A 22,753-nucleotide genomic window follows, 5' to 3' on the forward strand; every position below is an offset into this window, starting at 1 on the left:
TATATTCATATAATTCCTGTAGTTTTTCCTTTGAAGAAATTTATGTGGTCAGAGAAAACATGCAATTTTGTATTTTGCAAATTTGTTGAGAAGTGTTTTTGGCTTAGTATATTATAGGCTATCCTGGTGAATGTTCTGTGTGCTACTGAGCAGAATATATATTCTGCAGTAGAGTGAAATATTCTATAAATGTCTGTTAAGTGCATTTGGTCTACAGTATACTTAAATTGTCATGTTTCTGTTGTCTCTGACTGTTTTGTTCATTGGTGAACATGGGATAGTGAAGTGTGGTATTGGATAAATGTGTATTTTACCATTGTTGTATAGTCTTGATCCTTTTACATAATTTTGTTTTCTATTGTAGTTTTTTAATTTAAAATCTATTGTAAATGCAGCTTCTAGGTTCCATTTCCAAGGAATATCAGCTCTCACCCCCCAATATTGTCATTAAAAAAATACCATTTACTTTTGATAGTTTTCATACATGTATACAGTTGATTATATTTGCTCCCAACTCCCCTCTCCCTCGACATCCTCAATGTGTCCTCCTCCGACTTTGGTATACTGTCTCTTTCTTGGGGATGAGGATCCACTGAGTCCAATTAGAGCCCACTTGCTGGAATGCTGACTGATGTTGGCTTGATCTTGTGTAGGTCTTATGTAGGTAACCCTGTTACATTGAGGTCCTGAGTGTGACCCCCATGTCATGTTTAGACGACAGCATTTTCCTGCACTCCTTCCTGTCTTCCAGCTGTTAACATTCTTTCTGTCCCCAATTCTATGATATTGCCGAGCCTTGGGGATCAGAGAGTTGATCTAGGTGTCATGTTTAAGGCTGAGCACTCAACAGTCATGTATTCTTAGCCTTTTCACTAGTTATGAATCTCTGTATAGCAAACTGTTGCCCACTGCATAAAAAGCATTTCTGTCAAGGCTGTGAGCAGCACTAATATACGAGCATAAATAAAACTATTTAGAAGGCAGTTTGACAAAATGTCCACTTAACAAAGCAGCAGTAATATTTGGTTGGCCAAGATTTACAGTACCTGGCATGAATTTCCTCTGTAGAGCAGACCTCAGATCCAATCAGAAAGCAGTTGGTTACCCCCAATCTTCATGCTTCTGTTGCACCAGTGGGCACATTTTGCCTGACAAGTAGATACTATAGCATTCTGGGTACATACACTGTTGAGTAATACCATTAATGACTTTTCTCCTCCAGTGGCCTGAGTAGCATCTTCTAGCATTCTGCATACCAGCCACCAGAGAGACGGTTTTCAGGCCAGTTCGAGCTTGATTTCTTTGTTCTGCAAACAAAATGTTTTGTGAGTTACACAGTAGGGTCTTACCATCGTATGGTGGCTACCAAAGACAAATGGCTATAGGAGATTGTGTTGTTTGGGGGCCTTTAGCGCCTCCCACTCAAGCAGTTTATCCCATGCCTGGCACTGGGATTTTATTTTAATAATCCATGTCTTCTGGGGGAAGCATTGTCCACCCAAGCAGGGTACCTGTGTTCAAACTTTTCTTTTAAATTATATTTTTTAATTAGCTTAGAAAGTAGTGGATTTCCATAAGGGCTTTCTGTACATCCTTAATTTTGCATAATCCACCTCTCAACACACCTTCCCTGTGCCATTTCCCTACCCTCACTTAAACTTTATCACGTGCATTCTATCCCTTCACCCCTCAAGATCCCTTCCCTTCTACCTCTCATGAGCACCTTTGTAGCTTCCTGACCACTACAGACATTCCAGTTTAGATATACAACTAAAAATACATAACTAAGATCCATGTACGAGAAGGAACATGTGGCATTTGTCTTGCTGGGCCTGGGTTATCCCACTTACTGTTGTATTCCATTTCCATTCATTTCTCTGCAAAGTCTATAATTTCATTTTTCTTTACAGTTCAATAAAATCCCATTTTCATTATCCATCAGCTGATGGACATTTATTAACTAGCTGTTGTGACTAGGGCAACCATGACTATGGATGTGGGTGTATCTCTATTAAGAGTATATGGAGTCCTTTGGGTATATGCTCAGAAGTGGTGTATCTTGGGCACATTGTAGATCTTTTTTCAGCTTTTGAGAAACTACTGATTTCCATACTGGCTACATTAGTTTACATTTCCACCAAAAGTAAGAAGAATTCCTCTTTGCCCACACTCTTGCCAGCATTTGTTGCCATTTGTTTTATTGATCATAGCCATTATGACTGGGATGAGAGGGAACCTCAAAGTAATTTTAATTTACATTTCCCTGCTGTCTGGTGTAGTTGGAGATCTTCTCTCCAAGTGCCACCAAGCCCCCGAAGTCCCACAACCCACGTTTAAATAATCACACAGACACTTATATTACTTATAAACTGTATGGCCGTGGCAGGGTTATTGCTATCTATTTAAATCTTAAATTAACCCATTTCTGTTAGACTGTAAGTTGCCATGTGGCTCATGGCTTACCAGTACCTTATATCTTGCTTGTCATGGCGATGGCTGGCAGTGTCTCTCTGCCCCAGCCTTCCACCTCCCAGAATTCTCATCTCGCTTGTCCCACCTATACTTCCTGCCTGGCTACTGGCCAATCAGAATTTTATTTACACAGAGCGATATCCACAGCACTTCCTTTTTTTTTTTTTTTTTTTAAGGAAGGTTTTAACTTTTACATAGTAAAATCACATATAACAAAACAATTATCAAGCAAGAATTACAGTTACAATATTAAAGAAGATATCCTATTTATCTTATGTTTGTGAGTCTAAGGTTTTAATATCTAACTTATCTTTTATCATAACTGAGAAAATTATAAGCCACGTTGGGCGCCAGTCTGGTGGTGGTGAACACTTTTAAAAATGTTTGTCAACCACTTACAGTTTTTTTCTTTAAGAACTCTGTTTGGTTCCATGGTCCATTTTTAAAACTAGTTTGTTTTCTTAATACTAGCTACTTGAGTTCTTTGTATATTCTAAATACTAATCCTGTGTTGGATATATAGCTGGCAAAGATTTTCTCATTCTGAGGCTATCTCTTCACTTGATTGACAGTTTCATTTGCTATACAATGCTTTTTAATTTTATGAGTTCTGGTTTGTTGATTATTCCTGAGCGATTGGAGTCCTATTCAGGAAATTCTTGCCTATACCTATATCTTGACGTGTACTCCCTACTTTTTTTTCTAGCAGTTTCAGAGACCATTAATAATCACAATTAATCTTAAAAGGTATGTATGTATTCCCGTTACTTTGTTGATTTTTGTAGTGTTTGGTATTTTACTCCTTTTCCTTTCTTAACTGTTATTCTAGTGCTATTTATTTCCTATAGCCTTATAAATTTTTCTCTTTGGTCTGAGGGATTCTTTCAAGTGTTTTCTGTAGAACTGGCTTAGTAGTCATAAATTCTTTTAGCCTTTATAATTACTATTATTATTGTTATTGCATAAAGTTTTAATTTTTCCTCAGTGATGACAGATAACTTTTATTAGAATACCTGTATTAATCTCAGTTGGCAGTTGTCTTTCAGAAAAAGATACATCTGTCTAGGCTACCTGACTTACATTTTCAGTTGAGTAATCTTTTACTCTGATGGACCTGTGTGTGACTTGGATTCCTCTTTGTACTGTTTTCAAACTTTGTTTTGTATGTTTAGTGTTTTAGTTACCACACGATCAAGGGAGTTTCTTTTCTGGGTTTGTTGTTCTTTTCTTGATTGGTATCCTTAAATGTGTCCTGTGTTTGAATTGATACCTCTTTTCCTGATTCTGAGACATTTTCTATCATGATTTCTTTAACAATATTTTCTGTGCCTTTAAGAGTCTTCTTTTCTACATTCATTATCTGTAGATTTGGTCTTTTCAGAGTGTTACATATACTTTGGAATTCCCATTGGTATGTTCTTTGTCTTTGATTCCAATTCCTTGGCCTTGTCTTCAAGCTCTCTTTTCCTAGGGAAAATTTCTGTTAATGATTATTTAAAAAATATTTCCATGCCTTTAGAATAAACTGGGTTCTTTCTCTTCTTTCTTCTATGCCTACCGTGTGCCGATTGGGTCATTTCAGAACGTTGTGTATGTCTGTGTCCCACTGGTACCTTTACTGTTTGAGCTTCATCCCTGCCTCACGTAGTTCTGCTTCCCTTCACACTCAGGTATTCTGTCTCCTTGACCCATGCTGTTGGTGGAGACCATTCAAGAGCTATTTATTTGGCTTAGTATGTTTTTTAATATCCAGCATTTCAGCCGGTTACTTTTTGGTTTTGTTTTGTTTTTTTAATCGGTTGAATTCTTTTGTATCTCACACTGACTTACTTATTTCTTTGTGTTCTCAAATGGTAACTTATTTCATCTTTGATTTCTTTGAGCACATATAACAATCCTTTTGGGTTCTCTGATAATAGTCTCACTTATTATCACTAGATGCCATTACTGTAGGATCAGTGTTTTTGAAAATTTATGTTTTTTCTTATATTTATGCATCTGGCATTACTTTTCTTGATTTTATTTATTTATTAGTTTTATTCTTTCATTTGAAGTATTTGCAGTACTCATATGGGTCATGTATGTGGTAGAGTTGAGTGTGTAGTGAAGACTTCAGTTCCTCAGTCCAGGCACTCAGAGTGCCTGATATAAACTCTATGTAAGACATTAACTGATAGAGCAGCCACAGCTTCTTGAATTACTAATGTACAGATGTTACATTAGTCAGTTAATAGCAATACCCCACTTGACTTTAGTAACTGTGGGAGGGAGGATAAACAACTAAGGATGGCATAGGAATTCTCCTGTTTTAGATAATAAAATTCAGAGTTGGAGAAAAGTAGAATGGGTAAGGATAAGGATTAAATATTAGACTTGAAAAAGAAAATAAAGTAGCTGGGGTAGGAGGTTTGGTTACACAGTTAAGGTCCACAGATTTTTGAGTTTGTTAAAGCCATGGAAGATGAAAAGAGGAGGGAGTAAGGATGAGGGGGGGGGGAGAAGAAGAAGAAGAAGAAGGAAGAAGAAGAACAGATGTAGGAATGAGAAGTGTGTAAGATGTGGCAGAAGGGTGTAGTAAAGAATGGTGTAGTAAAGTAGGTGGAGGAATATAAAGAACAGCCCAAATACCTAATGGAGCAGCAAAGCCATCAAGTCATTTATGCAAGAGTGGAGATTAAATAGTAGTAGAAAATAAGAAATAAAAATAATGCTTGTAGAATAAGTTGCTGGCTCAGTGGTGGTGATTTGAGAGATGAAGTTCTCAAACGGCTCTGGATCTAGTAATTGCCACATGGTGCTGTGTGCAGGCGTGGAGAGTTGAAGCCACTTTAAAGCTGTTTGTATGGCAAGGTAAGTTTCTTGTAGGCATTTCAGCTAGTAAGACAACTGAGGATGTGTCCATGATACCTTCCTTTTCCTGCCTCTTCAAAATTCTTTTGTTTTGTTTTTGTTTTTATTTTTGTTTTGTTTTTAGAGCTGAGGATCGAACCCAGGGCCTTGCGCTTGCTAGGCAAGTGCTCTACCACTGAGCTAAATCCCCAACATATTAGGTTTTTTTTTTTTTTTTCAGTTTCGCTAGAGTTTTAGTTGTACACCTCTTGTATTTTGTATTTTGTCATCCCACTTGGAATTTGATAAGCTTGATGGATATGTATGCTAAGGGTTTTCATCAAATTTAAGATGGTTTTGGCCACTAGTTCTTTAACCCTCTTATTCTGTCTCCTTGGGACTCCAGTAACATTGATAATCCTTCATGGCATCTATCTGAGATGCCTTTCAGCGTTACTTTTTCTTACTTTGGTTTTTTATATTGTGTAATCTTATATGTCTTCGTATTTAGTCCTTTGCTCCTAGCTGTCAAGATTATTGAGCTATTTAGAGAGTTTTTGCTGTTGATGTCCATTGTTTTCTCTTCATTTTTCTTTCTGTAGTTTTTTTTTTTAACATATATTTTTTAGGTACTGAAAAAATCAATTTAAAACTATCTTTCAATTTTTGTTTTTCAGACAGTTTCTCATTGTTTAACTCATGATGGCCCTCAGCTTGTGATCTTCCTGTCTCAGCCTCCTAAGTCCAGGGATTTTATGCCTAGCTTTTTAAATTCTTTAGACAATTTTTAAAACTCATTACACATTCAGCTGGTTCTCTGCTTATGATGGAATTACATCATAATAAAATAAACCCATTGTAATTGCAAAGTATATTTACTACACTGAACTCAACCACAGTACACTGAAAATCCCTATGATCTTGGACCTACCTGGAATCTAAAACTTGTTACAGCTGCCTATCATCACAAGATAGCTTACTACATTTTATTAGCCTGATGAAATATGAGAATTGAAATATGATTTCTTCTAAATGGATACTGCTTTTGAACTGTCCTAAAGCTTAACAGTCGTTAAGTTGAACCACCCAAGGTCAGACTGTTGATATTCTAAGTAACCGATGGATAGTTTTCTTTCTTTGTTAATTCATTATCTGTTGCTTTCTCTTCCCTTAGCTTGGCTCATAATGTATTATTTCTTTGTATCTTCTATAGATTTTTTTTTTTTTAGTTAGAACTGAACCTTTAAGTAAACATGACAGTTCAGAAATCGGAACTTTACCTTGTACTATAGTTGTGTCTTACTGTTACTTGACAGTTTTTCTTCCTGCTTTAATGAATTTTCAGAAGTAATTTTGTATTGTGGTCACTGAAATCTTTACTCTTTAAATGCCTGGAACCTATAAATCTTCCCTCTTTGCTTTGTGATTCTGTTTGGAACACACTTTTATTACTAAGCTGGAACTTTTTACAACAGTCTGTTAGCTTTGTTTCCTGACTGGGCATAGTTTCAAGGTTAGAGGTGAAACTTGAGCTGTTTTTCAGTCTCTCCTGTATATAGCCCTGTACATGTGGATGGTCTTTTAAACTGCCAGGAACCATCAGAGCTTTTCAAGTCCCTGTGAATATCTAATTCTCAAGATTTTCATTTGTTTAGCCTATTGTTTGTTCTGCCTCTACCATCTATCTCCCCTACTCCCACAAAGTTAAAATTTGCCAGTGATTTGCATTAGTAATTTTCTGCACTCTGTCACCCTCTTATTAGGGGATGTGGTGAGTGTGGGGAGGAGGTCCTTCAGCTGTGGACAACAGTCAGAAAAACACCATGCAGACCAGACAATGACTAGTCTTGGAGATGAAGCTGAAAAACCTCCAGCTGGGGTACTTGGGGCAATGTGGGATCAGAAGTAAACTTCAAAAATTATTTTTATCAATCAAAGTCTTGTTTTTCCCCTTAAATGAATTCTCTGGATGCTGGAGCCATTCAAGATCTCAAATAGAGTAACTTACTGTTTAAGGACAGGAGTATATTATTAGAAATATGTTTTTAGGCAACTTCATCTTTGTGTGACTATCATAGAATTTATATAAGCCTAGATGGTAAGGTTAGGAACCCTATCTCTTCTCTTAATGCATTTCAAGAATATGATAAATAGGAGATGGTGAAGTTGCTATGATGTAGTAACAGGGCTTGTATTTTACAATAAACTTTATTTTTAATGTGTGGGAGTAATATATTCTAGTATATACATGAAGAAGTAACAGTTTTGTTGTCATTTAATATTACATACACCTCATAGTTACATATCCTATAATACTGTGCAGTTGGCAGCGCTGGCTTGTTTAAAACCAGCATCACTACAAATACACGAACACTGAATACGTCATGCTTCAGTGATGGGAAGGCAGTGATGTTGTATGCTGATAGGATATTTTCAGCTCTTTGTAATCTTAGGGCACTAGTATAACATATGAAATTGTTTGTAGCTGTAAATTTTCCTAGGTCCCACCCTGCCCCACTATCCCTTAAAAGCTTATAAAATAATCATTCAGAAGTTTATATCAATTACAAACCTATGGCTCAAGCTTCTGGCTAGATAGCTCTTATAACTAAACTCAGCCCATTTCTATTAATCTGTATGTCATCATGTGTTCCGTGGCTTTACCTGTGTGCCATTACATGCTGCTCCCTGGATGGCAGGATGGCATGTCCTCCGCCTCTGCCTTCCTGTCTTGGGAAGTGCTGTTAATATGTGTTGCTATTGGTTAATAAATCTGCATTGGCCTATGGCAAGGCAGCTTAGAAACAGGTGGGAAATCCAAGCCAGATATATGAAGAGATGATAGGAGAGGAGAGGGAGATGCCAGCCACCACCAGAGGAGCAGCAAGGTGCCAGCAGACTGGTAACTCCATGGCCATGTGGTAACTTACAGATTAATAGAAATGGGTTAAGTTATAAGAGCTAGCTAGCAAGAAGCCTGCCATAGGCCATACAATTGGTAATTAATAAAAGCCTTTGAATGATTATTTTATAAGCAGCTGTGGGACCTCAAGGCTGGATGGAACTGGAGAAATGTGGTTCCACGGGGGCCAGGTGGAACCAGAGAAACCTTCCTGCTACAATTGTTTATTGACAAAATGTCATTATGGAGTATATAACTAGTTTATTACTCTTGCATACAGTTTGAATAAGACAGATTATGAAAGCTTGGCCTTAGCTTAGGCTTATCCCACTAGCTCTTATACCGTAAATTCACCCATTTATATTAATCTATGTTTTGCCTCAGGCTTTTTACCTCTCTTCCATCTTGCATCTCCATTTCTTCTCTGTGTCCTCTGGTGTCCCTCCCATGCCTAGATCCATCTCTTCTTTCCTTTCCTCTGCTCAGAAGTCCCCCCCTATACCTCCTGCCTAGCTACTGGCCATTTAGCTTTTTATTAAACCAATTACAGTGACACGTCTTCTCACAATGTAAAGTAATATTCCACAACAGAGAAGATTTGAAATCTCCAATATAATTTATATGACTCTTGGGAAATCATTTGTTGTTTTTTAGCTTTTGAATGTATTTGATCCTTTTATCCAGTCTATTTTTAAGATCTTCTGGTTGTCATTGTCATGGTCTAGTTTGTACTACAATGCATTTTGTTAAGTGATACCATTTAGTAAACTTCTTTGTATATATCTTGTATCAGCTTACTGATTAACTTTTTTCTTAAGTATGCAAAGTTAGGGGTTTGATTGCAGCCTTTTCATCTTTATACATAGTTTTACTTTGTTCTTACTTAATCTTCCTCTTCCACAGCCCCTCTCCTTACTTCCTGGGTTCTTTTGCTGGATTCTTACCTCTTAGATAAAAGGTGGACCTCCTTTTATGTCAGCTTTTAAAAGCTGGCTCTTGTCTGTCTGTGTAGGGTTAAGTTTGTTTATTGCTTTCTTTATCTGTCGAATCAGAATTGCTTCAAAAGTATTGTTTCTTCCCTTTTTGTGTTTGCCCTCGTTAGGATTAGTAAGCAATGCCTGAGGCCCAAAGCTCTTTCAGCAGCAATCTTCTGTTCTTATGAAGGCACACTGTCCATGTAGTTACAAATATGAAGTTGGTACCAGGGCTTACAGGATCCTCAATTGAATATTTTCCCACCATTATTGAAAACTAGAAGGGGCCATGTGGATCTGTTAAGCCTTGATAAAACCATGATTTGGAGAATCACCCAAAGAAAGATTTCTTTCTCTCTTTTTCTCTTTCTTTCTCTCTTTCTCTCTTTTTCTCTCTCTTTCTCTCTCTCTCTCTCTCTCTCTCTCTTCTCTCTCTCTCTCTCTCTTCTCTCTCTCTCTCTCTCTCTCTCTCTCTCTCTCTCTCTCTCTCTCTCTCTCTCTCTCTCTCTCTCTCTCTCTCTCTCTCTCTCTTCTCTGTCTCTCTCTTTCATACTTACAGGGTTTCTCTGTGTAGCTTTGGTGCCTGTCCTGGATCTTGCTCTGTAGACCAGGCTGGCCTCGAACTCACAGAGATCCGCCTGCCTCTGCCTCCCGAGTGCTGGGATTAAAGACATGCACCACTGCTGCCCGGCTTAGCGAAAATAGTTTTTAGGACTAGGCAGGACTTGTGGAGGACATAATCAACAATAGTTTGAATTACCAGTTAATGGTTGCAAGGATAGGAATGGTAACTTTCAGACATTTTGGAGCAGAAACCAATTTATTTTAAATTTTATATCTTTATTTAATATTCAGTATTTTAAGACCCATTCATGGTTTTTTAGTAAATTCCCTTGAATCCAACTTCCCTTGTTACTGGGTTGTCTTTTCAGTATGTCTGTTACAGTTTTCTTCCTGTGGTAATTAAGTTATAATGACATACTGAAAAGTATCCTAATATTTAAGAATCCAGCTTGACTGACTGTATGCTTGGAAACAGCACTCAGATGAGGGTGCACTGTGCACCTGTGAGAACAGCAGCACTCAGATGAGTGTGCACTGTGCACCCATGAGAACACTCAGATGAGTGTGCACTGTACACGTGTGAGAACACTCAGATGAGGGTGCACTGTGCACCTGTGAGAACACTCAGATGAGGGTGCACTGTGCACCTGTGAGAACAGCACTCAGATGAGTGTGCACTGTGCACCTGTGAGAACAGCAGCACTCAGATGAGTGTGCACAGTGCACCTGTGAGAACAGTAACACTCAGATGAGTGTGCACTGTGCACCTGTGAGAACAGTAGCACTCAGATGAGTGTGCACTGTGCACCTGTGAGAACAGCAGCACTCAGATGAGTGTGCACTGTGCATCTGTGAGAACACTCAGATGAGTGTGCACTGTGCACCTGTGAGAACAGCACTCAGATGAGTGTGCACTGTGCACCCGTGAGAACAGCACTCAGATGAGTGTGCACTGTGCACCCGTGAGAACAGCACTCAGATGAGGGTGTGCACTGTACACCCGTGAGAACACTCAGATGAGTGTGCACTGTGCATCTGTGAGAACACTCAGATGAGGGTGCAGAGCATTTCCATCACCCTTTTCCCTTTGCTTCTGAAGTTAACTGAACCCTGCCAACCAGACTTACACCTTAGTCACATCATTTTACACTGCAGTAATATATGAAATTTCCAGGAACTATACATTCTCCTAACATGGTCATTATTTTTTTTTTAATTGCATTTTGATGGGTAAATGGACTACTGCTGGTTTATTTTAACAATTTGGAACTTCATGTTTAGACTATTGATGATTTTTGCTTTTTTGGGTCTCAATGCTAGATAATTGTATGTTTACATCAATCAGTGCTTCATTTATTAAAGATATATACAGTCTGTTACAGGTATCTTGTATTTTGATACTTCTCCTTTCTTTTTCTTTCTTTTTTTTTTTTTTAAGATTTATTTATTTATTATGTATACAGAAGAGGGCGCCAGAACTCATTACAGATGTTGTGAGCCACCATGTGGGTGCTGGGAATTGAACTCAGGACCTCTGGAAAAGCAGTTGGTGCTCTTAACCTCTGAGCCATCTCTCCAGCCCCTACATCTCTTTTTTTAATACTCAAGATATTTTTGATCATTGTTATAACATTTTCCTTCCACGTTTTGCTTAAGTTATTTTGGCAACAGATTTTCTTCTCATTTGAAATATTTGCATTTTCCTCATATAATATGTTAATATAAATATTCCAAGGAGATTTTTATTTTTATTTTACTATGTTTATTTTACATTTATTTTTGTGAAAGGGAGGCACATGTTTTAGTCACAGGACAATACTATAGGAATTGGTTTTTCTTCCACCATGTGGTTCCTGGAGATAAAACTCAGGTCATCAGGTTTGGCAGTCATCTCACTGGACTGAGACCTCCCTTTTATGATAATTATAAATTCCTTCATAAATAGAATTGTTATGTTTTGTTTAGCAGTCTATCTAAAGATAATGTAGACTCTACAGGTAATTTCAAAGTAAATCATGATTAATATGTATGTGTTTATGCACACACATATTTATTTCTTTTTGACAAGTTCACATTTTAGGCTCATACATTGAAATCTGGAAATAACTCTTTTGAAGTTACTATTTATGACTATCTAAATTATCTTCTTTATATTCATATAATTTCTTTAGATGTGTGTCACAGATAAAACAGTAAAATTCATGTTTAGGAAATTATTGTGTTGTTCCATAATATATGCCTGAAATTGTAATTGTCACATTTTATTTTTGTTCTCTGTTTAAGGCAATCCTTTATCACAGGATATTATGAGCTTATACCAGGACCCAGATGGAACCCGAAAGCTACTGAACTTCATGCTTGACAATCTTGCAGGTAACTCTTAATGACAAAGCAGTGAACTCTATAGATGTTATCAGTAGTTGATATATCACAAATTGCTTTTATAACTGCTATAGGTTTTGGAATTTCCGCTTTATGTGGGTGTAGCTGGAGTTTTCTCCACTCCTGCCCAGGCCCACGGATCCCACAACTGCTTATAAAATAATCACTCAGAAGCTCATATTAATTAAACTGCTTGGCCATTAGCTCAGGCCTACCACTTAAACTCAGCCCATTTCTATTAATCTATACCTTGCCACGTGGCTCGTGGCTTACTGTAAACTTACATCTTACTACTCATCATCGCAGCTGGCAGCTTTTCTCTGCCTCAGCCTTCCACCTTCCAGAATTCTTCTCCTTGTCCCGCCTACCCTATCCTTCCTGCCTGGCTACTGGCCAATCAGCGTTTTATTTATCAGTCAATCATAGCAACATATATTTACAACATAACAGGACATCCCACAGCATGTGGGCAGGACTTTGTTATTTTCATGTATAAGTACTTTTTGTGTACGAAGCAATGTGATAAGAATTTTAGTTACACTATCTTGTAGGGAGTTTTACATTTTAAAACCATCTATTATTATTACTATTGCTACTACTACTACTGAGACAGAGTCTTAGTGTGTAGCTAGCCCTGGCTGGTCTGGACATCATAATGTAGACCACGCTGGCCTCAAACTTAGAAGAGATCCACTTGCCTCTACCTCTGCTTCCTGAGTATTGGAATTAAATGATGAGATCATTCATACATTGCCACATATGTGGAGATGTCAAAGGAGGCCAGAACAGGGGTCAGATTTCCTGGAGCTGTCTGATGTTAAATGCTAGGAACCAAATTCAGGTCCTTTGGAAGAGCAGAAAATGCTCTTAATTGCAGAACCATTTCCATGATCTTTACATTTTACAAATACAGACTTTGAGATAAAAATGGCTAGTAATTACAAGGCTATGAACTCAAGATTGTCATATTCTTAATTACTAAGATAAATAGTTACTAGTGACCTGAATTTGGTAAGATGACTGCAACCCTGTTTGCATATTTTTAATGGAAAAGATAATTATCAATAGTGCCTAGACAAAGGTGATTTTGACTTTATGTAAAAGTTTACCCATAGAACAATTCTATTCCTCACTTTTAGTATAGTGTTCAGTAAATTAAATGTGATAATCAATGCTCTATTATAAAATTGGCTTTCTGTTAGTTAATTTTTCCAGTTATAAGTTAACTGAAACATTCTATCCATGTTTAGGTAGGCTAGGCTAAGGTATGATACAGGTTAAGTGTTTTAAATATTCTTTTGATTTAGTCTGGGTCTAATTGGAACACAATTTCATTATAAATCAAGGTTTGCCTGTAGTTCCACTCATTGCACATTTGTGGAAAATTTGCAGGTGGTCTTTTAAGAATAGCAGAATTATATGCTGGGCAGTGGTGGCACACGCCTGTAATCCCAGCACGCGGGAGGCAGAGCCAGGTGGATCTCTGTGAGTTCGAGGCCAGCCTGGTCTACCAAGCGAGATCCAGGGAAGGCGCAAAGCTACACAGAGAAACCCTGTCTCGAAAAAACAAACAAACAAACAAACAAAAAAATAGCAGAATTATAGGGCAATAAAATAGTTGTGTTCCATATGCAAATTTTTCTTACATAAGAAGGCTATGCTTGGACTAATGTCTTTTTTTGTTTGTTTGTTTGTTTTCGGGACAGGGTTTCTCTGTAGTTTTGGTGCCTGTCTTAGATCTCGCTCTGTAGACCAGGCTGGCCTCAAACTCACAGAGATCTGCCTGTCTCTGTTTCCTGAGTGCTGGGATTAAAGGTGTGCGCCACCACCACCTGGCTGGAATAATGTCTCTCTAAAAAATATGCATATTTTGGTTGCGCGTGCGTGCGTGCGTGCGTGCGTGCGTGCGTGCGTGTGTGCGTGTGTGTGTGTGTGTTTCATGAACATGAGTATATGGGTATGAATGCCTGTGTGTGTACATGCTTTCCAAGTTGTCTTTATTACTCTCCCCCTTATTGATTATCTGGAGACAGGGTCAATCATTGAACCAGAAGTGGCTTTTTCAGTGTGACTGGCTGGCTAACAGTCTCTTGTGATATGCCTGTCTTTGCTCCTCAGTGCTGGTGTACATAGATATGCCTACTTTTTATGTGGTGCTGGGGATTTGAATCTAGGCCCTCATACTTGTAGAACATGCACTTTTATGTACTAAAACATCTTCATGGTCTGCACATACATAAATTATCTAGCCATTTGGCAGAGTCTCACTGAGCTGTCTTCCTGGCCCCTACACACGTATTTATTTATTTTTGACAGGTTTCACTATAACCTTGACTGGTGTAGAGTTCATTATGTAGACCAGGCTGGCCATGAACTCACAAAGATCCACATGCTTCCATCTCCCAGGTGCTGGAATTCAAGGCCTACGCTTCCACGCCTGACAGAAAGTTTTGTTGTTGTTGTTGTTGTTGTGTGTGTGTGTGTGTGTGTGTGTGTGTGTGTGTGTGTGCTCTAGCACATGTGAAGTGAGAGATCAGGATGTTTTCTGTAGTCATTTTTCTCCCCTTTACCTAGGGAACCATTTCTCTTGCCCCCATATAGTCTGTAAACAGAGCTAAAGAAATTGTGAGTTTCCTCATAGAGGTCACAGTTACTATTTCAGCTATACTCTTACAATGAGCTTTATCATAAAAGACAACTTCCACCTCACAGGCAAAATGTAAGGTTTATAATAAGAGGAAAAGCAGTTAATGTTATTCAAAGTGCTATTGGCTCAAAATGACTTGAATTTGAATGATGGAAGACAAATTAATAAACTTATTTCCAGAATCCTTTTAGTAAGAAATGCAGAATAGATGTAGAGATGTGGATCTGCTGGTAGACTATTGGCCTAACATGCACAAAGCATTTGGTTTTATCCCCAGCACTGCATAAATTGGGTATGATGGTGTATATATGTAGTCCTAGTTTTGGGGAGCCAGAGGAAGGAAGATCAGAAGTTCAGGATCATGCTTAGCTTACTGCAAATTCCAGGCCAGCCTGAGATACTTGAGATTCTGTTGAAAAAAAACAAAAAACAAAAAACAAAAAACCTCGGACTGTGTGAACGTTTGTTTAAGCTGTGTGTATACTATGCATGCTATTCCCAATTTACAGTAAATACCTTTCTTATCTTTATCAATGTCACCAGTTAATTCAGCCATGTATACATTTTCAGGAGTACTTTGTGTAAGTCGTTTGGTGGTATCTCTGTTGCAAATACCCTTTCCTGTGCTTGGTTTATGAATAGAACTTTTAACATGATAAAATTTACTGGTTTTGGAGTTGGGATGGGTAGTGGTGGTCCTGGTATTGGCCACAACATATGTGCCCTTCTAAAAACTTTTCCTTAGCATAAGATCATGAATGTATTCTCTAGAAACACCTTTGTTTTACTTGTAAGAAGGTTATAACCTTGGAATTGTTTTTTGCATAGTAACACTCCCATGTGTGTATTTTTTATTTACTGGTAATTCTATTCTTTCTTCATTACTGAATTTTTTGGGGGGGGCATTGAAACAGGGTTTCTCTGTGTATAGCTCTGGTGTCCTGGAACTCACTCTGTAGACCACCTTGGCCTCAAACTCACAGAGATCTGCCTCCCAAGTGGTGAGATTAAAGGCGTGCAACACCACTACCCAGCTCATTACTGATTTTCAAAGCTGCATCAGAAATCAAGTGTGGAGAGGCTGATATAACTCTAGAGGAGCTTGCCTAGCATTTACAGAGACCTGTGTTGGATCACCAGTTCCACATAAACTGGGAGTGGTGGTGATGTATGCTTGTAATCTCAGCACTTGAAAAATGGACAAGGGAGGATTAGAAGTTAAAGGTTGTCCTCAATTACATTTGAAGCTTAGCCTGAAATACATGGAAACAAAGGAAAATAATGTTTCTTACTTAAATTTTTTTCATACAATATATTTTGACCATATTCTTTTCCATTATCCAAATCCTCCCCACCCAATTTTGTGTTTTTTTTTCTTTCAAAACCAAAAAACAAAAACAAAAGATGGCATCCTTTTTGTGTTTTCCAGCAACTATTCCTGGGCATGGGGACTCTCCAGGAGTGTGGTTGATATACCCAGTGACACTCCTTGGAAAAAATGGATTTTCCCTTTCCCAGCAGGCATCGATTGTAAATAGCTTCTTGGTTAAGGACTTTGTCCACCCCTGCTTGTTAGTTTGTTAGTGCTGGGACTTCATCTGGTTTGAACCCATGCAGGTTCTGTGTGTACTGTTATAGTGTCTGAGTTTCTGTGTTTGCTGTTACAGTGTATGAGTGCGTGTGTATTTCAGTCCTGTTGTGTGTGACAGATAGACGATGTGTAAAGATTGAGAGACTTGGACACTCAGTCCTGAAAGGATATCTTTACCAAATCCCTCCCCTTGAGACTCTCAGATCTATGCAGGAGGATCCTCGATGGAAAAGTTTTAAGAACCAAAGTGGTGATAACTCCAAAATTTAAAAAAAAAAAAATGAAGTGCCAATGTCCATGGAATGGTTTTCAGCTTTTCTGTTCTCCGAGTCTTTAGGAGACCTGACAGTATGATGGCAGTAGTACAGAAGTCTGGAGACCTGACAGTATGATGGCAGTAGTACAGAAGTCTTGAGATCAAAGAGGAATTTTACCACTTTTCCAGAGCTGTTTGCATTTACTGTAGAGTCAGAATTTCCACCAACTCTTTTCTTCATTGTTGTTACCCAGTTTTGTTTTTGAGGATATAGTGATTTCATAAAATTGTTAAGAATTGTATTATTTGGGAGAGTTTAATTTTGTTATTGTTAGACAGAATATATATCTAGGCCTGAAGTTTTTTTGCAAGATGTTTTAAACTATTGCTTTAATTTTTAAAAAGTGTTTTATGGGTATGTATGTTTGCCTTTCGGTATGTATTTGCACCACGTGTTTGCAGTGCCTACAGAGGTCAGAAGAGGCCTTTGAATCCCTTAGAATTGGAGTTACAGATGTTTGTGAACTGCTATGTGGATACTGAGAATCAAAACTGGGTTCTCTGCAAGAGTAATAAATGCTCTTAACTGCTGAACCATCTCTCCATTTAGAAGCTTGTTAGTTATCATCTGAGACATATGCTGGCAGTGGTCATCATTTGGTTGCTGGTTTAATTTTCTTAAGTAATTATAATACTATTCTATTTTTTATTTTTCTGTTTCTGAAAGAAGTGTTATCTGAAAATGACATTCTTTATAACTCTCCAATCTTTTTTCACAAAAAGTTCAGAGTATCTTTTTATGGTACATTTAATGTCCATAGGATGTAGAGTGATATTTCTTCTATGTGTGATATTAATATTTGCTGCTTTAGTTTACTTTGTAGAAAGTCTTGCTCCTAGATATTTGTCAGTTTTTTCCTTGGGGAGAAAAACCTAACTTTCGGTTTTATTGGTTATCCTTTATTACATGTTTATTTCCAGTATCATTAATTTCTCAACTTTATTTCTTCAGTTCTACTTTTTTTGTGTTTTATTTGCTGTTCTTTTTCTAACAACATGAAATCTAAGTCAATAATACCCATTTATGTCTGTCTGTCTCTCTCTCTAAATATGGGTTTTAAATGTGTCCCACAGGCTTCCATTTGTATTATTTTCATTAGCATACAATTCAGCACTTTTAAAAACTTTTTTTTTAAATTTATTTAACTTTATTTTATGTGCACTGGTGTCCGATCCCTTGGAACTGGAGTAACAGACAATTGTGAGCTGCCATGTAGGTGCTAGGAATTGAACCTGGGTCTTCTGGAAGAGCAGATAGTGCTGTTAACTGCTGAGCCATTTCTCCAGCCCTTCAGCACTTTTTCTAATAGCCCTGTTTACCCTGTGAATCAGTTAGAATTTTATTTCTTAATTTTCATGAGAGTTCAAGCTAGATTTTTTAGCTCAATTCTATTTATTGTAGTTAGAGAAAATACTCTCGTAGGTAGAGTTTTCCTGTCCTGACTCCTGCTCCCAAATAATCACTCAGAGGCTTAATATAAATTATAAACACTCATTCAATAACTCAGCCTTGTTGCTAACTAGCTCTTACAACTTAACCCATTTCTATTAATCTGTGTTTTGCCCCCAAGGCTTGTTGCTTTTACCTCTGTCCCATTTTGTGTGTTATATTCATTCTATGCCTGGCTGTTGACCTCTGACTCCAGCCTTCCTCATGCTATTATTCTTGGTTTGGCTTTCCTGCCTAACTTTATCCTGTTCAACTATTGGCCAGTCAGCTTGTTTATTAAACCAATCACAGTAACATATATTCACACAGTGTACAGAAGGATTATTCCACAATATACTCTTTCATTAAAAATTTTAAAACATTATGATCTAGCACATTCTTATTTTTTGTAGGTGTTAAATATGCACTCTGAATATGCCTCTTCAGAGTTCTGTATATACAAGTTTATGTTTGTTAAGTATATTGTTTCCATGTGATGAATGTATATTATTAACTATTTTGGTTTTACTCATTATTGTTAGACTGTTGAAATTGCAGATTTGTCTGTTTCCTATTACTTGAACTATTTAATTCTGTATGTTAGTTTCATTCTTAATATTTTTGGTATCTTTTTAGCGTGTTTCCTCTGCTTGGTTTGGATTTATTTTGTTCAGAGGTAGTGACTTCAACTGTAAAGGAAATCTCCTCTTTTAACAAGAGTGTGTCCATGCTACCTTTCATTTTCACTCAGTTCACTGTGTTTTATCTCCCTCGTGACTTCATCTTTGATCAGTGAAGTATTTAGACGTGTGTGTCCCATATGAGAGTGTGGTAGTTTTCCTAATTGGTCGATTTCTTGTTTAATTCTATATAGGAACAATTGGATAACATATTTAAGACTTCAATTTTTTAAAAAAGTTAATTTTTCTGTTATTTAAGATACTGGTTATAGTGTGTGTTCTATGGACTCTTGAAAAACATATTCTGTAATTGGCAAATGGTATAAAAATGTAAATGAGATCATGTTAGTGATGGTACTCAAAATTCCTTATTTTTTTCTAATTTCCCATCTGATAATTCTATCAAATGGTGATAAGGAGTTAAAAATTCTCAGCTGCCAGGCAGTGGTGGTGCACGGCTGTAATCCCAGCACTTGGGAGGCAGAGGCAGGCGGATCTCTGTGAGTACGAGGCCAGCCTGGGATACCAAATGAGTTCCAGGAAAGGCGCAAAGCTACACAGAGAAACCCTGTCTCGGAAAAAAAAAAAAAAAACCCACTCAGCTGTAATTATGCATTTTTAAAAATTTCTCTTCATCTGTCAGCTTTTGCTTCTGGTCTTTTTTTCAAGATTTATTTCTATTTTATGTGTATGAAAGTTTGTCTGAATGTATATATGTGTACCATGAGCCTGAGGAGGCTAGAAGAAGGCATCTGATACCCTGAAACTAGAGTTGGCAGCTGGTTGTGAGCCACTGTTTGGGTTCTGTACAAGTGCACTAAGTAATTTAAACTGCTGAACTGCCTTTGCAGTCTCTCTTTCTGATATTTTAAGCTCTGTTGATTGTCACATACATGTTTAGGGTTATTATAGTTTAGTGGATTGATCATTTCATTGTGTAATTACCCTTTGTGCTCTTTTGTTGTTGGTGTGAAAACTACTTTATTAGATATTACCACAGCTGTTCTTGCTTTTTGAAAAGTTATTTTTTAAGTTTTCTGTATTGTATTTGAAGGATATGTAGAATAGTTAAGTCATTTTTTTTTATTCACCCACTAAGATTTTATTGTGCCTTTCAACTTTAAAGTCTAGGTAGCCAAACTTGGTACTATAATAGTTATTATTTTTTATTTGGCTGTCAAATATGATTTAAGAACTGATAATAAAGTGGGTAATGTTAATGCTCCTAATTTATCCGTTTCTTCTTTTTCTTTGATATTTTATTTTTTTCTTCCCTTATATTTTTCTTTCTGTTTTGAGAGCCTCTTTTAGCTTTGGCCTTTCTTAAGGACAGATGGGTTAGTGACTAGTCTCTTAGTTTCCCATTGCATGCTGACCTTTATTTCCTTTTCATCCTCTTCTACTAATCTCCAGCTCACAGTAGTTAGCAGTATCTAGGACTACATGGATGCACCCATGACCAGCTCCTTGATTTCCAAAGAATAATTTTGCTACATAGATAATGTTCATGTAGCCATCAAACAATGGAGTGCTTCTGTGGGCTTTTAGTATAATTTGAATTGGTGTTTCCTATAGGTAATCTGTTAGGTCTTTGATGTTTCTCAAGTTTGTTTCTGTAGTTCTCAGAAGTTTAATTAGAATCTGTTTTGGTATAGATTTTATTATTTTTGGGACAGGGTTCTTCTTTGTAGCCCAGTCTGTCCTGGAACTTGCTTTGTAGACCAAGCTGGCCTCAAAGCCTGCCTACCTCCCTCTATTGGGATTAAAGGCATGTATCATCATCACCTAGCATATTTTCACATTTTGAAAGTTTTTTTTTCTCTCTTTTTTTTTTTTTTTTTTAACTTGTAGCCATTCATTCTAAATGGCAATGATTTTTATCTTTTGTAACTTGTTTACTGTGTTCTCTCAGTGGTCTCAGTTCTGGTTCAGAAAGGTAGATTTGAAAAAGTCCTTCTTGAGTGTACAGGTTCCTTCACAGTAAATGATCCTGTTTCAGAGGTAGCACAGCATCATAAGTATTTCCTTCATCTTGGGAGCAGGGTGATTCTGGAAGGCTCTATTCTCTTGGAATCCAAGGTGATTGCAGGTTTAGGGTAAATATATGAAGACCTTTTGGGATAGGACATCACAGAAAGTTGACAGTAAAGTACTCAACTCCTCCTGTCTTTGTGTGCTCGGAGTTTGAAATGAATGAGCTAGCTGCTCTTGCATTGCATTGACGTTATAAAACAGTAGAAGAAAGATCAAGTAGTGGATGTCTCATTAAAAAATCAATTTTTCTTTCTTTCTTTCTTTCTTTCTTTCTTTCTTTCTTTCTTTCTTTCTTTCTTTCTTTCTTTCTTTCTTTTTTTTTGTATATTCATTTTCTGATTTTTCTCTAGAGCTGAGGACCAAACCCAGGGCCTTGTGCTTTCTACCACTGAGCCCCCAACCCCTCTCTTTCTGTTTTAAGGTTTACCATAATGTTAAATTTTCACATAGCTTTAATTTTGCAGATGGGAATAAAGCAAAATCACTATAACCTACCTATGTAATTAAAACAAAAGATTTTGCTTAAGGCTTTAAATTTAAGGCACTTTTCATAAAATCACATATACGAAAATATCACTAATGAGTTTCTTAGTGTCCCTTTCTAATACCAGTTTTATGTGCTCTGTATAGCTCTTCTTAGAAATTGAATTAAATGAGTTTGTTTATTGTGTTTGTGTGTGATGTGTGTGGATACTTGCAAAGGTCAGAGGACAGTTTTCCTGCCACTGCTGTGATACTCCATGCTATCTGGCCTTTGAGCTTCTAGCGGATTCTCTGGCCTCTTCTGTCCTACAGGAGTGCTGGGATTACATGTGCAAAGAGATATGCTTTTTACATGTGCTCCAAAGATGGGGATTGAATTTATTCAGGATCTGACAACAGGAACTTCTACACATTGATTTCTGCATATCTCTTAAATATCTTTTAGTTCATTTTGAAGTCTTAATTAAGTTCTAGGGTTCGATTTTTAAGTCCTTTTGTGGGCCATGATAGCCAAATAGTAAATTGGTATTAGAAACTAAATGATACTGATTTTACAAACATATAGGATTATCTTATGTTTAAATTTTTTTCTTTCAGTTCATCCAGAGCAGCTTCCTCCGAGGCCATGGATTACATTAAAAGAACGAGACCAAATTCTGCCATCAGGTAGGTTTTCTCATCTTTGGCCTTTAAAATAAATACTTATTTGAGCTGTGTGGTTAATAGGCTTTCATTTTATCCACCAGGCTGTAGATGGGTTTCAAAGTATTGCTAGATGGACTTTTTAAAAAGCCAACATTAAGATAGTCTTACTGTACAAGTAAACATCTTGAATCTTTGACATTGGTGCATTAGACTAGAAAATTACTCCTTGTGTTGAGGCCTTACATAATTTAAGAAAACTGAGCAATAATGAACTTTCTTTTGAAAAAATTTGAATTTCTTAGATAGTTTATCTTCCTTGAAATGAGTACTGTTGATACTTAATATTTAAGTTAGCTTAGTGGAAATGTCAACAAGATTGGCTGTAGAAATGGTTCAGAATATTTCATAATTCTAAGGACATAACCTAGCATGTCTAGAACATTAGTAATGTATGACATTTATACCATTACTTTGTGCAGCCCAGGTAACAGTCTGGTATTTTTGTAGGACTTCCTGCTACTTCATGTTAAGACATCTTAGGTTTGAAAAGTCTCCTTAAAATCAGTTGTGAAGGGACTAGAGAGAAGACTCAGTGGTGTGAAGAGCACTTGCTGGTCTTGAAGAAGACCTGGGTTCAATTGCTAGTGCCCACAGGACAGCACACAACCATCTGTAATTACATTCCAGGGTAATCTTGGTTCTCCCTTCTGGCCTTCAGGCACCAAGGCTGCATGTGGCATACTTACATACAAGAACTCATATACTTTAAAATCTTTTTTAAAAACTGAACTATTGTTTAAGTACC

The 22,753-nt window shown here is 37.2% G+C and overlaps 1 protein-coding gene across 5 annotated transcripts in view; it reads left to right on the top strand.

Moving 5' to 3' along the window:
* Positions 1-22,753, top strand: part of Cnot6l (CCR4-NOT transcription complex subunit 6 like) — an 85,430-nt gene that overhangs the window by 31,890 nt on the left and 30,787 nt on the right. For all 5 annotated transcript variants that reach the window (XM_036200638.1, XM_036200639.1, XM_036200636.1 and 2 more), the window contains exons 5-6: positions 12,025-12,114; positions 21,901-21,969. In XM_036200638.1, the coding sequence (XP_036056531.1) occupies positions 12,025-12,114; positions 21,901-21,969 (159 nt within the window). The remainder of the gene's footprint in view (positions 1-12,024; positions 12,115-21,900; positions 21,970-22,753) is intronic.

The sequence above is a fragment of the Onychomys torridus genome, chromosome 10 (genome assembly GCF_903995425.1).
Source record: "Onychomys torridus chromosome 10, mOncTor1.1, whole genome shotgun sequence".
NCBI classification, from domain to species: domain Eukaryota; kingdom Metazoa; phylum Chordata; class Mammalia; order Rodentia; family Cricetidae; genus Onychomys; species Onychomys torridus.